General features: G+C 35.3%; 1 protein-coding gene across 1 annotated transcript in view; it reads left to right on the top strand.

Annotated features, from left to right (window-relative positions):
- Nucleotides 1–2,336: 2,336 nt before the first annotated feature.
- LOC126826700 (uncharacterized) overlaps nt 2,337–15,869 on the top strand; it is a 31,716-nt gene continuing 18,183 nt past the window's right edge. Inside the window, exons 1-2 of the mRNA XM_050555714.2 lie at nt 2,337–2,398; nt 8,265–9,463. Of these exons, the coding sequence (XP_050411671.1) occupies nt 8,705–9,463 (759 nt within the window). The 5' untranslated portion in view covers nt 2,337–2,398; nt 8,265–8,704. The remainder of the gene's footprint in view (nt 2,399–8,264; nt 9,464–15,869) is intronic.

Raw genomic sequence — 15,869 nt, forward strand, 5'->3', positions numbered from 1 at the left:
ATTGGTAACCATCTCGATTAGAAAAGGTATGAGTTGATTAATAATAATCTCGATTAGATGATTGGTTAGACATGGTATGGGTTGATTGGCAAGAATCTCAGTTAGAACTGAGGTTGTGATTATGCAATCTGTTGTACTGTGAAACCATGGCTCACTCGCTAATTGCATACCATTCGTGGTACATTGTTTTATGGCTCTTGCACCAACGACTACCATTATTACGCATCACTTCCTATTTTTAGTGAAAAGTCCAGTCCTTGCAGATGCTTTACATTTTATTCATTTCGTATTTAAATAACAAATTAGGAAATGAAATGAAAAGAGGTTTAACGTCCTACTTTTCTGCTCCGACTGGGCTATTGAAGACGGGTATACGCTATACAATGTGCCATGAGACAAATTTTGCCCGGACAGCGGCGCAACGGCCTACTCTTATATTGAATTCCAACTGCCAAGGGATATTTACGTGCACGCCAAACGAACGACTATAGGTTTCCCTTGCCAGGCTCTCTGTCCTGCAGCACTAAAAAGGAGGAACCACGCCGGAAACTCCCGACAAACTTTCTTGGCCCACACAGGGATCGAACACGAGACCTCTAGCATAGCGAGCCAGCGTCTTACTCAGTGATCCACCGTGGCTTCAAATTAACAATCTAACAATTCATAATAATAATCTATACAGGTTTCAAATTCATAATCGCGATAGATTACACCATCCTCCCCCCCCCCCCCACACACACACCGGTTTTCTGATAACTAATATATACAATATTATAGACATAACCATACCTAATCTCTGAAACTATATATAGAAAAAATATTTATCGTCATTATACACAGGTTTTATTCTGATATGTTAGGATGTGTCCGCAAAAAGTTCTCCCCTTTCGAACATTTCGGTCTGGCAATTACGAAAACGTTTATCTTGGGCGACATATTCCCGGTGGTTGGGATATCAGGTGGTCTTATGCACCTTGTAGACCAATGGGGGAAGTTGGGTGGGGGTGGGGTTACGCTGCAGTTGTGAACGTGCCAAGGATCGCCCAGTTTTCCCTACATCCGAACGCTCATAATGCGAAATTAAATATACATATATATTTTTTTTATAAATGACTAAAAGAAAAGAAAAGAGGGGCCAACCTGTCGTATACGGCATACATTCACTAAAATGGGCGTGTGAAAGAGCATGCCCCATGCAATGTGTTACGAGGGAAACTTTGCGGCGCTACAAACTACTCTTATTTCGTACACAGGGCCTCAGTCTTTCGTACGACCGGAACGACAAGACGTTGTTCCTTGCATCACTGACAAAGAGGAACCATGCCGGAAAATTCCAAGGAACTTTCTCGGTCTACACGGTTAGCGAGCCAGCGCATTACTCACTGAGTCACCGTGGCTTCCACATGTGCATCGAATCGAATTGGTTTTATTAATCAACGCACAAACAGGCGTCTGTTACAGTAATAAATTTCCAGCCAATTATCATTAATGTGCTTAATCTAAGCCAACGAGGAGAAATATAGTATTTAGAAAATAATAAGGATAACTTCAGTTTTATTAGACATGCGTAATCAAAATGATAAACGATGTTTAGCCTACTTAAATGAAAATAAATATAATTTTAACGAATAGTATTCTATGTCGACCTAAACCTTTCCTGGTAAGGCTATCCAAATTAATACAATATTTGTTGCGTTTTTATTTTGTAGCCTATTTTCACCACTGATTTAAACTAAAGTTTAAAGATAGGATAGGAATGGGATTTAACGTCTCGTCCACATAATGATATGAGTTATTATTACATTTTAATTTCCTCGCTACACTTTCATTTATTTTTAAAGGAAATACTCAGATAACAACGTATTTTCATGAAACAAAATCTATTTGCAAGCTGTTCCATGATGACACCTGGAAGTGACGCATGCGTCGTGTTGTGAAATTAAACGGATCGATAAATATTCTACGTCTCCTCTATGGCGATATTTCTCTGACAGTCGTTTAATTGTTTTGGTCAAATCAAACATCGTAGTCGCGTGGCCGCCAAGCTCCATTTTCAAGCTGAAATCCGACAGGTGTGACCCGATTTTTTTGGTCACCGTAGCCGAAATGTTGTGACTGAATGACAGCTGAATAGTTTAAAAAAAACAACCAAGAACGCGTGTTGAATTGTAACCAATATAGGAGTTGGATATAACACGGTAAATCTATAATACGTCTCTGTCTTGAGAAATAACTAACTATACGATGAATATAATAAATAAGCCGGTTACTGTTTGTTTGTGTGTGAGTTAGTTTTATTTAACGTCCGCTTCCACCGAGGTGATATCGCAGACAAAACTGTTTGTTTGGTTGACTATTGTTTATAAGGATGCTAGGCTATTCTTCATCACCATTGAAGGTAGGTCTGCTCTTTTATTATTTTCATTGTAACTCATTCTAATATTAAAAGGCGTTTTTATGAATGGTGATTAAGATATCATCACAACAATAACTATGTCATTTTGAGACTGACATATCGTTCTTTTTTATTAGTAACGTGTATAATGCCCGGACAGTGTCAATGTTTAGGCTATCTTGAATGTAATTTAACTTAAACCTAACTTATATTCTTATATTATATTCGACCATGATTTAACTTAAACCTAACTTATATTCTTATATTATATTCGACCATGATTTAACTACATACAAACAGTTGTGAATATTTTACAATGCAATGATTACTAACACATAAAAATACTTGAAACATCAGTGTTTTTGAGGCATGTCAACTGTATATACATATATGTCTTATATTAATGCTTTAAATGCATATCAATCAATAATGTACAAATACATAAACGCATTGACATGTCGTTTAAACTATAGATTTACTATATCTATTGTATTATTTACATTATTAAACCTGAATATCAGTATTCTACACGTTATATATATATAGGTATTCGATATTTCTTTGGTAATAATAATTGAATGTGGATCTAATTTTCATTACCCATGCACCGTCACATTTACAGTCCAGTAAGCATGGAACAATTAGAGAAATTTGATCTATAATGACTAAATGAATATTGTTTTTTAAAACGTGATTATACATGTAATATAGACCTAATATAGTACGTCTTACACAGCAGATGTTAACAATTAAATAAAATAAAAACGTAATGGTTCTTTTTAATATAAATGTGTTGCATGCTGTTATGCAATATGCATTACGTTACACCATCTTCGCATTGTCTGTGAAATTGGCATACGTGGGATGATGTCGACGAGGAGACCTATTGACTTGATACACGTGATAATCCATTCCATTTGGAAATTACTGAGTTTATCAGATATTAGACTACGAGTAAATATGTAACTATAGAAACATTTCTGTTCTATATACGAATTTATTGTTCCAGAGTTGACGTTTATCCGCCATATTTAGAATGGATGATTTCATCAAAATGTAAACACGTATATATAAACATACACATTCATTATTGGTCAATTAATAAGTCCATCATTATTATACTATTATCATCACAGATAAACAAAATGCAAACATGTTCATGGGAAACTGGGACCTTTAAATGACTAACCTAAATAACAAGGACGCTTTAAAACACATAAAATCTATTATAAGGTCCAAGGTCAGATTAACCCAACCCCATCCTGTATTTTGATCTTAATTAAAGAGACGTAGCTCCTTTAATGGAAGAAATTGCACAGTTTCCACCTGTGTCCTGTTTAACACAGTTTGCATGCGATTTTAATTATATTGTACTGGTAATTCATTTTTAATATATATATTCTCTCTTTTGTAATAATTCTTAGTCGAATCTTATCATTTGCTTTGTCTCTAATTAATTAATGGCGATTGTATGTTGGCCGTAGATAAGGTTGTTTATATTTGAGATAAACAACTAAGATGTATAATCGATCGTCCCCGTCTTATTAGCCCAGTTGGTGTAGAAAAGTAGGACGTTAAACCCCACTTCATTAATTCATAATCGATGTAGGCCTACTGATGAAGTCGTACTAAAAGGTGATCCACTTCGAGATTCTAAGACATATACAGATCGGCTAATTCCAAATTCCGCCTTTCAATGACGTAACTTTCCGAATATCCATACTCTGTTGAAGATGTTTTTTTTTTTTGCTGAACGTAAATCACATTGTGCATTAAAATATCGTAATTATTAGTAAGGTCATGACAATGTACATGTTATTAGTATTACTAACATTAGTTATTTTAATTAGTCATGGCGATTAATAGCAAGGATATTATTTTCTTTTAGCACCAACATCCTTATTTATAGTACTAAAAATAACTGCAATTAATTCTTTTCCTTTGTAATTTATTGTGTTTTCTGGTAAGAAGATTGACCTATATCATGTTAGGTCTGAAGCAGATTAATACAAGTACACGTAATTTTCATATAAATGTTTTACGTGTATATCACAATTTAAGTATTGTTTACAGGGATTAAGGGATTAGTATGTAATTAAGTCTTGTCCATAATCAAAGACTTATACGTGTGTGTTTGAACTGGTTCGTATTACTCGATATAATAGAACTCATTTCTCCATAGGTGGTTCGTATATTGCTGTCCAGTTTAACCATTCTCTGTGAAATTCTAATCAGTAGTAAGAACGAAAGGATATCACCACACCCTCACATGATTCAGTTCTTATTTCCAACATCTGTAGTCATGGGCAAGGTATCGGTTCTTTTCTGATCAAGGATTATTAACCTACTGAGGGCAGTATGTTGAGTATAGTAAGTTAATGTATGTTTCTGTCAGTTTTAATTACGAACAAATAACTAGTATTAATATTCCTATTTGATATAATTTTATCGTCGTACAGAGTTAATCAATATAACGTAGTACACTTGTAGAATATAGTTTACTTTAATATGTCAATATTTGAAAAACTAATTTCTACAAAAAAAGATGTTAAAACATGTGCCATTATTTTACAGGTGGTCTTTACTTAGACTGTATAGGCAAGTGGGGTTAAAACATGTTCGAGTAGAAGGGGGTTCATTTTATTTTCCTGAAGCAGTGGATACGAGCAATGGTCAGCTAATTAATTATTGTTAAATGCAGTGTTTCGGATTATTTATCTTACCTCCCGTCGGTTCCTATACGTCGACTTGCGGGTATGCTAAAATGTAAACATTTTTTTCTCTTGTTAACCATTGTCGACTCGAGATTTCAACTTTCAATTTCTCTGCCAGAGCTACTCGGATTAAAATAAACTATACATTTCCGAAACTCATGATCGATCCTGGTTGGAGGGTTGTACATCAGTTATAGATTTAATACAAGCACGCAGTGAAACACCCTTGGTTGCACCAACTATTTTGATTGGCCAATAGCGAACCCAGTAAACAATTTGTATAGATATGCATTCAAAGCGTAGCGGTGTCTTTCATGTAGTACATGTAAGTGTAGCAATAATTGATGAGCTGACCATTGATTGTAACCCCTATTTCAGGACCTAATGTTTTGGACCAATGTAGTTTCAATGTAATATATTCAGCAATTCGTTTTACTCTGATTGGTTATTATTCAGTCTTTATATGAAGCTGTAGTTGGATCGTATTTGAATAAAATTATGCATCCAAAATCCTTGTTGCCGACAATGTTTTTCGCACAACGTGTCCGCACAAGGGTTAAATGTATTTAATGTTCTTAATCGAACTGCAAAATTTCATTGACCACCCATCTTTAAATTCAATGAATCGATATGCGAACCCATGTTCGATTACTTCTATTTTAATCCAGATATTCTTATTCTTCACCACTGATTAGGATTCGTTGATCGTCTTTTAGAAATAGAGAGTACAATATTAGCCACAATATGCAGTTAAAATTATACTAGCGAGGAAAGAGGAAATCTGTGTTGGCAGATGATATCAATAATTCAAATATATCTGTATAAATTCTGTACATAATTACCTCGGTTAATTAAAAATCATCGGTAGGGCCTATGTGTTTCATTGATTTTTGCTATATAGCTATGATTGTCGTACTTTTCTGGCTCAGAATAGCGCAATCGTCGTCACATTACGGTATATGTTGCCATATCCTTGTGTAATTGGATAATTGTATAATAAGAGCGGAAAACGGAATCTAGATTAACTTCTATTGTGGTAATAAAATCTAAAAGTCCTCCTTTCATTAGGTAAATTTCAAAGGACAGGGCAAATTTGATCAGATCTGATGTACCGATTTTACCGAATGTTGAGATATTGCCGGTAGTCGTTGTTCCCGATTTCGACTGACAAAACCACAACCTAAAATAACAGTAGTAAAGAGACCTCCCCAAAAATACCACACCAGATGTAACAAAAGTTCTTTATTGGCATTTATCGATTGAACACAATAAAAACACAGCCAAATTTATACGGAAAACAATCACTGGTTTGCACATGCACATATAGCACGATGTTTCGACAAGTGTTCTTAAATCGTTATCTGATTAAAACACAGATCTATATTTCGTTTCGTTTTTTGTTATACTTTCGCCGTCCTACACTACACGAAGATATGACCAGTTGTACTGCAAGGTTACGCCAGGGGTCGTATGAGCGGCTTTTGACCCTATGCCATCAACATTGATTAATCAATCGGCGTTGACGTTTAGACTAGTGGTTTACCCACAGTTCCGTGCATAGCACGCCAAGAAGTCGCTGTAACAGATGGTTTCATTGGCTAATTCCACACGCCATCCAGAACGCAAGTTATATAACAACTCTTTCAGATCCTATTGTAGCACAGACAAATAAAACAAAATTTTGAACCATAGGATCTGTGTTTTTATCAGATTGGATTTTTTGTAACTAAAGCTACACTTGACACACATGGAATGATTATATTAAAGATATTGTTTTAGTTATTTTTAGAAATGTATAATGGGTTATCCTTAACGGTAACGTTGCAAGACAAATTCACACCGGATTAACCCTTGTTTATAAATTAGTCTATATATGACTGATAATATACTTTGAAAAGAAATATAGTTTGGATTGATTTCAGGTTTTTGGACTTATGTGTGTGAAATAAACATATATTTGTATAAGTCAATAATAGCATTAACATGATTGTATTCAGCATGTCATGGGTTCGCTCTACAATCTGTTATATTCTGAACTACAATGACGCAGAACAGAAAAACGTTTTTATGGATTTGGTATTAATTTATGTTAATGTTAAAAAGGAATATATACCTCATATTAATAATCAGAAACGTTAAAAAGCATAGGTAGTTGTATTTCAGCAAGAGATTGGTGATTATGCAAGGTGATCGCATGTCAGCTATATTGTTTTTCAAACTTTATAGGAGGTTGGATGACCCAATGGTTAGTGCGTATGCGCTGTATCATACGGTCTGTCATTGAGTCAAATTACGTGGTTTAGATTCTACGGTTGTACGTGACAAGGAGTAGGGTCGCCTGTCCAGCCTCGTGGGTTTTTTCCGGGTCCTCCGGTTTCCTCCCACTGTTAAAGACCCCTACGCACAAACGAATTATTGAAATAAAATTGAACCATATGTTAGTCCTTGAAATTACCTAATTTATGTCGAGTGGACATTAACCCCCACCCCTCTCTCTCTTTCTCTCCCCCTCTCTCTTTATACACAATCGAACAATTTCCATATTGCATAATATTTAATAAAATTGTAATCTATCAATTTATTTAAGGAATAAATCAATTAAATTTATTGCAATTAAAGTAGAAAATGTTTAATGTCTAGTCTGTAGGATCCTTGCACATAATTATATAAATCAGTCGTGTCGGGCGTGCTAGAAAAATTTGACACACTCGTCTTCAGCAGTTTTCTATTTGCATATGAAGTTAATTAACATAATAATGTACAATCAATATAACAATCTATAGGGCTAACATTCAAACAAGGAGAAGACAAAACCTCTTATGGACCGAGACTTCTTTAACGAGTGCCATTTCAGGAAACGGAAACCATTTGACTAGGAATTTATTAAAGGCTTACATGCTGTCATGATTGTAATTATATCCAATAATAACACCAACTGACTTGTGGTGAATGGTTTAGATTCTTGATAATAAACAATAAAAACTATATTTGATGTAGAAAAAGATGCCTCGGGGATAGATATTTATCACATCCCTTGTTGGTCGACCTCACACAGGAAAATGTGCAAATTGTATTAACACTTTTGTTATAACGAGATTTGAGCTTAAAATATAATCTATTCTTATTTAATCATTCCACTTCGTTTTATATTACAGGTCAAGACGTGGGAAAGAGAATAATTGCCACCGTTTAGTATTGCTCATTTCTACGACTTAAAGGCCAAGCGAAAGGAAGAGAACAAGATTCTTGATTGGTAACGTGATTCAGAAATAAACATTTATTGCTCATCTAGGCGAGGCGGGGAATATTTAGGATTTATTGTGAAATAGTATATTTGTTAAAGAATGTACCATTGTGCTGGATTACATATAAATACCAGTTTGTACCAATGGATTGTTTCGTATTGGAATTTTAGAAAATGATTAAAGGGTGGATAAAGGGAACAAGGTGTGAACTATTAAAATGTTTTAACAGAGTGACAATGAAGATGCCTTTCGACTAATATGGTGAACAATACAAAAGACTTTTGCAGAAACCGTGACCAATTTTGCCTGATCGCCTGCTTTTCAAAGTGGCGTGAAATTTGACAATCATAATGCCTAGTGTTGCTCAGCTAATAATCTGGATTGTTTTATCACCTATTGCTTTAATCACGTGCATAGCATGCATCGTCATCATAGCCCATTATAAGCCATATTATCATGGTACTGATATATCACTTTTTTCTATTTTCATTGCCATGAGTTTAAGAGTCGTGATAGTCATTCTACTACCATCTATTATGGAACTGGCAAATCTGGGCTGGACACTGCACCTCTGTAATTTTTATGTCTGGGCATTCATAGCATTGCATATTGCGGAATTGTTAAGTTTCGTGACAGCTAGTATTCACTGGATGAGCATACCGCGATCCTCGACGAAGAAAAAGATTTATAATTCCTCTAAATATGTCAAGATTGTGATATCGTTGGTGTGGTTTTTCGCCATTGTGATAGGAATAGTTCCTGTTATTGAGTGGTCTGAGAACTTCCAGGGCTTTGGCGAGTGTCGATTCCTTCCTTATAATCTCGGTACAGGGTTTTCCGTATTTTTCATCATCATCAATGTGTTTTCTTTTACTATGTCCCTGATATGTACATGTGACACTATGGTGCTATTTAGCTCTATGAAACGTGTGGCTACGAACAAATACCAGGCTGGCCGTTTCTATTTGCCTAGTTCGGCTAGTGTGGCCAAAACAGCCAGTCAAACAGTCCACGCCAAATACAACGAGCTGAACTTTTCATCTGATCTGTGTCGTCTAGTCGTCATATTAATTATTTGTGCTTTCACCATTATTCACATTCCTTTTACGGTAAGTAAATCAGCCATTATATACTTTAAAGTGACTAGATTTCATAGATTTGGGGAAAAAAAGATTTAATGTGTTGATTTACGTTGACAAATGGCCATTTGTTTCATACAGCTAATAACTGATTTTGAGATCCAATGCCTACAGTTAAAAACAATAACGATACAAAATTGGTAACATGATTTCTGCTGAATATTTTAAACGTATAGCTTTTGTTCCACACTCATCGAAACAAGACACAATTTAACACTGTATTTTGACTTAAAGATATTTAGTTCCTTTAAATAACCACAAAAACATCAAATACAAAAATAAACAAATTCAGACCATTTACAGTTATATCCCTTTGGCAATATTCAACAACTACAATGAAGATATCATCTCTAAAATCTTAAGCCACAAAACATTTTATCTTCAAATGATCCCACCCAGTTGCCCCGAGCTTAAAACGTAATCGTTTATAGGACTATGTGAGCCCTATATCGGCGGAGATCACGTCGACGTTTTGAATGTAATGTAAAGTCAATAGGTATGGACAATAAATGACATACGCATGATTAGTCTTATACTAGAACCATGCAGGATTTCCGAAAAGGGGGTGGGTTGTCGGGTAGAATATGCATGTTTTCATGTATGGAGTGGAGAGTGAGTATTTTGATTATTAATGAATAATAATTTTCATGGTCCAAATAAGCCAGTCAATTGACGAAAACCCTACCTTTACGAATAAATAAATAACTAAATAAATAAATAAGTAATATGTATTTTGAAGATTTAAGAACACATTTTAGCCAGTCTGAAGTCATTACTCATTACAGTAGTAATTTGAGATTGCTTTATAATAGTCTTCAGCAAAATGGGATCGGAAGGAACGAACCAACGCAGATTCTAATTGAATTATTAATAATTAATGAACTTCAGGGTTGAGACAGTTGCCCACATTGATCAGTGGCGTTACTGTGAGTCAGTATTGCGTCTAGAAATTTATGAACGAATTATGACGGGTTACCTTTAACATAAGTATTCAAAGAATTGGCATATATCATTATAGATGTAGGCTTATTGTTATGTATATATTCTAATTTGTTATTGATTAATAGTTTATAGTTATTGTTTATTGTTATGGTTTATTTCTTTGATTTATGTTCTTATTTACCAGTGCTACTAATTTCTACTAAATCGTTAAAGTCATAAACAGGTGCTTGACCTTAATAGATTTTGATTACATTTGGCCACATTTAGTCGTTAAAAGCCGCCAATGTCAAATATTTTGTGAGGATTGATTTTTATTTAGGATAATGTGTTACTTGTTTAGGTATTGATGATAAAATTAGTGTCTATAGTAATGTTGACAACAAGCCTTTATTTAACTATCCATGGTCTGGTAACATCTGTGTATAAGTTTCTCAATATCAAAAGCTTAAATAGTAGAAATTTGGTCTTTAAAAAAAAGAAAGTAGAAATGCTATTGTATTGATTATATATTGTAAGGTAGGTAAGTATTATAATTAGGTCTAGTGTACTATTTCTACTACTTCTGTGATCGGATTCTAGTTAAATATAACTTTGCAGTAATGCTCTGATCTGACGAAAGCAAGTACCTGGCTAAATTAACAGTTTGACGCTAAAGAAGCTGGAAATATTTCATGACTTATATTATTGGAAACGTCTTTCAAATCACTTTGAGCTGATTAAACTACTCTGAATTATTTGAACGTAGTGGACACCGTTATGTTTCCTTACTAAGATAAAGGTGACAATAACTAGGGATTTCTTAATTTTGGTAAAAAAAACCGGTATTTTTATTTCAAAACCACGAAATACAAACTATTTTGAAAGAACGTATAATATTAGTTTTAATTAATCACGACTGTTTGGGTTTGGATGTACCGGTTATAACAAAATCGGTTTCCAGTCGCCCTAGTTTAAGAGTGGTCGATCGTATCGAACCCAGCTGATAAATTCAGATTATTGATAACACAATCCACGGTTGTTTCTCTACCGTGTTTAGATCTGTGCGCATATTGAAATTCGTACAATAGACTACTTCTCCTTGACATGAGCATCTAAAATGGTATTTACATTTTGTCGGAAATGAATGTGGTTAGTAATAATTCATCAATTAAATTCTAACCCTAATCATAATTGTGGATAGTTTGGTGTCCCCCAAGGCCCTGCCCTCGGTCCTTTCCTATTCCTTTTTTAAATCAATTAAATTGACTTATGTCAGATTATTTGCCGATGATACCTCCCTCTTCCTCAAAATCGATGACCCGAATGCAAAAGCGCCAGCCCTCCCAATGCTGACCCCCAAACTATTAATGTCTGGGGTAAAGCACGCCTGAGTACCTTTTCTCCCCTTAAAACTTTGACTATCAGCACTACAACATAAGCCACCACTGTGTTTTAAACACACTTTCATCAATTGGAATAGCAATTTACCTAAACCCGACACTGCTTGCCTTAATATTTAAGGTTACCTTTTACCCAGTAGCCCGAGGCTTCTGAAATCTGGATTCAAACCTTTACTCCATAAAGCTATAAGTAGTGAAAGATGTCGCGCATGAGGTAGGGTATGCTTAATATATCTAGAGCATCCGCTACCACTTCTCCTTTATTATATACTTGTATAAGTAGGCTGAATCGGGAAGCCATGTGCCTTGTTTTAGTATCATGAGTATTGAAATATGAACTTTCTTATTTATATATGTATGGAATGAATAGCGTTTAAAAATTGGTAGATTATCTGCATAAGTAGGCGAATGCAAAATTATTCGGTTTGAAACGCGGGTTTTGGTCTTCCCGTCTCGATATAAAATCTAATACCAGAAAGAATGTATACCAGCATCAAACTGAACACGCAACACGAAGGATGATTAATAGCATATTGTCAGCAAGATAATAGGTATTAGGCACACCTCTAGACAGCAGCACAGGTCACGTGCGAAACAACATGTTTCCGTTGATAAGTCTACATTCTATATAATAAAAAAACATGAAGAATTGATCCTATTGATCTGGTTATTATATTGTAGGAGTTATTGAACAATGTCTGTCTGTATAATGTTATAGCATCTTCATCATAAAACATCATAAACAAACCGGTTGCTAGGATATAGGAACACGTGGATGAAGTACATGCTTATTTATTGATATGGTTATAATAATTTTCGTAATAGTGTATTATTGATATTCTTAGAATTGCTGTGTTAACAATAATTTGATTTTACGTTCAGATTAAGAAGAATAATATGCATCATTTGAATGCACACAGTCCTTACGTGAGCGGTTACGATCAGTTGTTCAACAAAATAGATAAAAAAGGAAGCGAAAGTCTTTTGGTGGTGGTCATGGTTTCTAAGTCACGACAGCCATAAAGTGGAATAAACTACCTTCAGACACCCACAGAAGTCGAACACTCAATTATATTAATATTACACATTCTGTGGATTTACTGTCCAGACAGGTTAATGATACATTACCCCGTTGCTGCTGCAAGTTGAGGCCAATAAGGACCAAAGCCTATTTTCACTGGCTTGATAAGTGACGCTTTTGGAATGTCGACCTGTCAAATACTTCATATTATATCTCAAATTGGAAAGCTTAAATGACACCAGATTAATCAAACATCATAATAACAATTTCTGCTTTCCAAATATTGACAAATATCTTCAAAATTAAACTTTTATAATAAAAACATAAAGATTCATGTCGTATAATGTATGCTTGTTTACTGTTTTCTCATTAGCAACGTTTGTTTTTACTATCGTCATATTTACATTCGACTCGGTCAATAATAGGTCCTTATATCCATTCGAATAAAGAAATTTCATAGAAGATAAAGTGTCTGTTTATTCGTTAAGCATCATTGACAATTCAACCTTGTAATATAAAGTATCAACTAAATGCGACTAATAAGTTAATCGAAGGCTGGTTCCAAGCCCACTTCGATTTATTTATATCCTTCAGTATTGCAAAAGTCCTGGAAATACGGGTTAATTTCTTACAATATATTTCTAAATATGCCCTGGGACCAACCAACCATAAATGCGAATTTATTATTATGGGTTTCTTACCATTATCATATTTAGATTGGCATCCTCAGGTATATAATAGTGTGGATGTTCAGATAAATCTTTGCAGATGGGGTTTCTAATGTGTATTTCGTTAGCGCCCTCTTGGCTTGGGGGCACTTATGATCGCGTCTAATTCCTCTGGTTGACCCTTTTAAACAATCTGATTAGTTTTATTGATTACTATATATACTACAAATACATTAAATGTTTGACCTTAAATATTCACGCCATTTAATGGCGATAAAATAGTTCCCCTTCGGGCATTTCCACACCGTTGAATTTAGCTACTTAATAGATGACACTATTATTAGAATTACTAATGAAATATTTTGTTTCTGTCAATTTGACAAAATGAACAATTAAGTTACTGATAATTCATTAGTTAATTCTATCCCTAATATCAATATTTGTGTGAATTGGGGATAATTAAAATGAATATATATAACGAAGTAAAAAATGAGGTCATCAACAACAGAACCAACATCTGGTAATTATACAATGGAATAGATCGCCTGCGCACAGTGTATGTCTGGCAAAGCAGGGATCCAACAAACAAGGTTAAAAATGAAATGTAATGGGGTTTAATGTCCTACTTTTCTACACCAACATGGCTAATGAAGAGTGGAATTGTGCACGCCCAGTGGCATTTCCACCAACTCTTCATCGGATTTTAAGAGTAAAGGTCTTTTTTACGTACACACCTACGTGTCGGCCTACGCGGGACCTCGGTTTTTCGTCCCAACCGAATGACTAGACACTGTTTCTCCTGGAATTTAGTCGTAAGCCGATTACTCATTAGCCATAACGGTGAGCGATTCTGCGAACATTTAAGAAAATAACGCAGGTCTAATTATTAGAGCATTGTTTATGTCGAAGTTTAAATCTAGAGCTTAGTGTCTGCAGAATGGTCTATTTTACTAAATGACACTTTGTTAATCCCGGGTTCACACCCTTAGGCATCCACTTTTACATGCGTTTTCCTGTTTGAAAGACAGGGACGGGCTACAGTTTCCCTGAAATCTTGGGGTAAGTATAGTTTGTTCTCGCCGTCTGTGGGAAATGAAATGAAATGGTGTTTAACGTCCTACTGCTCTGCTCCTAACCTGGGCTAATGAAGACGGGGTCGTCTGTGGGAGTGTCTGAACACACCATTTGTTGTATTTATCTTTAACTATTTCTAGGAATCTCACAGAATATCTTACCACATCTTAGTTACCATGTAGATTCTTATAAGACAAATTTGGCTGTCAGCCATTATGTTAGGATTTTATTGTTACAGAGGATATCGCATAGATTAGAAGCATACATAGTTATACGTGAAGTACTATACGGCTATCAACTGAACAGTGGTATCACCATTCGTCATCATCATCATCATCATCATCAATGAGGCCTTAAGGTAGGTCAGCGACCTTTTGGCCTATCAGCACATCTATCACATCGATTCCCGTGGCCTCTGGTGCGGCTGTGAGTCTCTGTCGTAAAAGGTATTTGCCCTTCATGTATTTCCAGATTTCAATGACATCTCGGGACAAGTCTTTGTGCTCTGCGAAGTACTTCTTCTATCTGTCGCCTTTCTTGCAGTAATGGTGGTTGCGGACGGCATGGCAATATTCAAGGTGGGGTTGGATAATTGCGGCAAATAATTGTTTCATTGATCCTTCGTCAATGTGCGTATACGTTCTGCGAATCATACATAAGATCTTGTTGGCTGTGTCTACTTTCTGTTTCGCATGTACGCTGAAGGTCAGGTTAGGGTCTATATAGATGCACAGATCCTTCTCTAGCTCTGTCGTTGCCGGTCTAGTCCCTTCCATGTCATACTGTGTGTATCCTGGGATGTTCTTGCCGGTGCTGAGGGCGAGTCCCAGTCAATATCGGGGAGATTAAAATCGCCCACTATGATTATATGTTTCGCTGAAGGGTTGGTGCAGATTTCAGAATTTTCTTCATTGTCAATTTAACTTTGTGTTCAGGGTAGTTATTGTAAGGACACTTTTGATGTGCTGTAATTCATCGTCGAGTAGTTTATCGTCACATAATAAGTTAGCGCGTCTCGTTAAAGTACTTATGATTCCTGTTTTTACTTTGGTTGGATAGTTTGAACTGTTATGTATCTATTGGTAAACAGTGGCTTTTTGGTGATCTGCAGAGTTGTTCACTAATACGTCTAGAAAAGGTAATTGGTTGTCTTTTTCTAGTTCTACTGTAAATTTCATGCGAGGGTGGGCGCCGTGAAGATGATAAAGAAGATGCTGAAGATTCTTACTTGGTTCCATGATGACAAATATATCATCGACTTTTCTCATCCATTGCATTGGTTTGAAAGGTGC

Source organism: Patella vulgata, chromosome 7 (assembly GCF_932274485.2).
Source record: "Patella vulgata chromosome 7, xgPatVulg1.2, whole genome shotgun sequence".
Taxonomy (NCBI): domain Eukaryota; kingdom Metazoa; phylum Mollusca; class Gastropoda; family Patellidae; genus Patella; species Patella vulgata.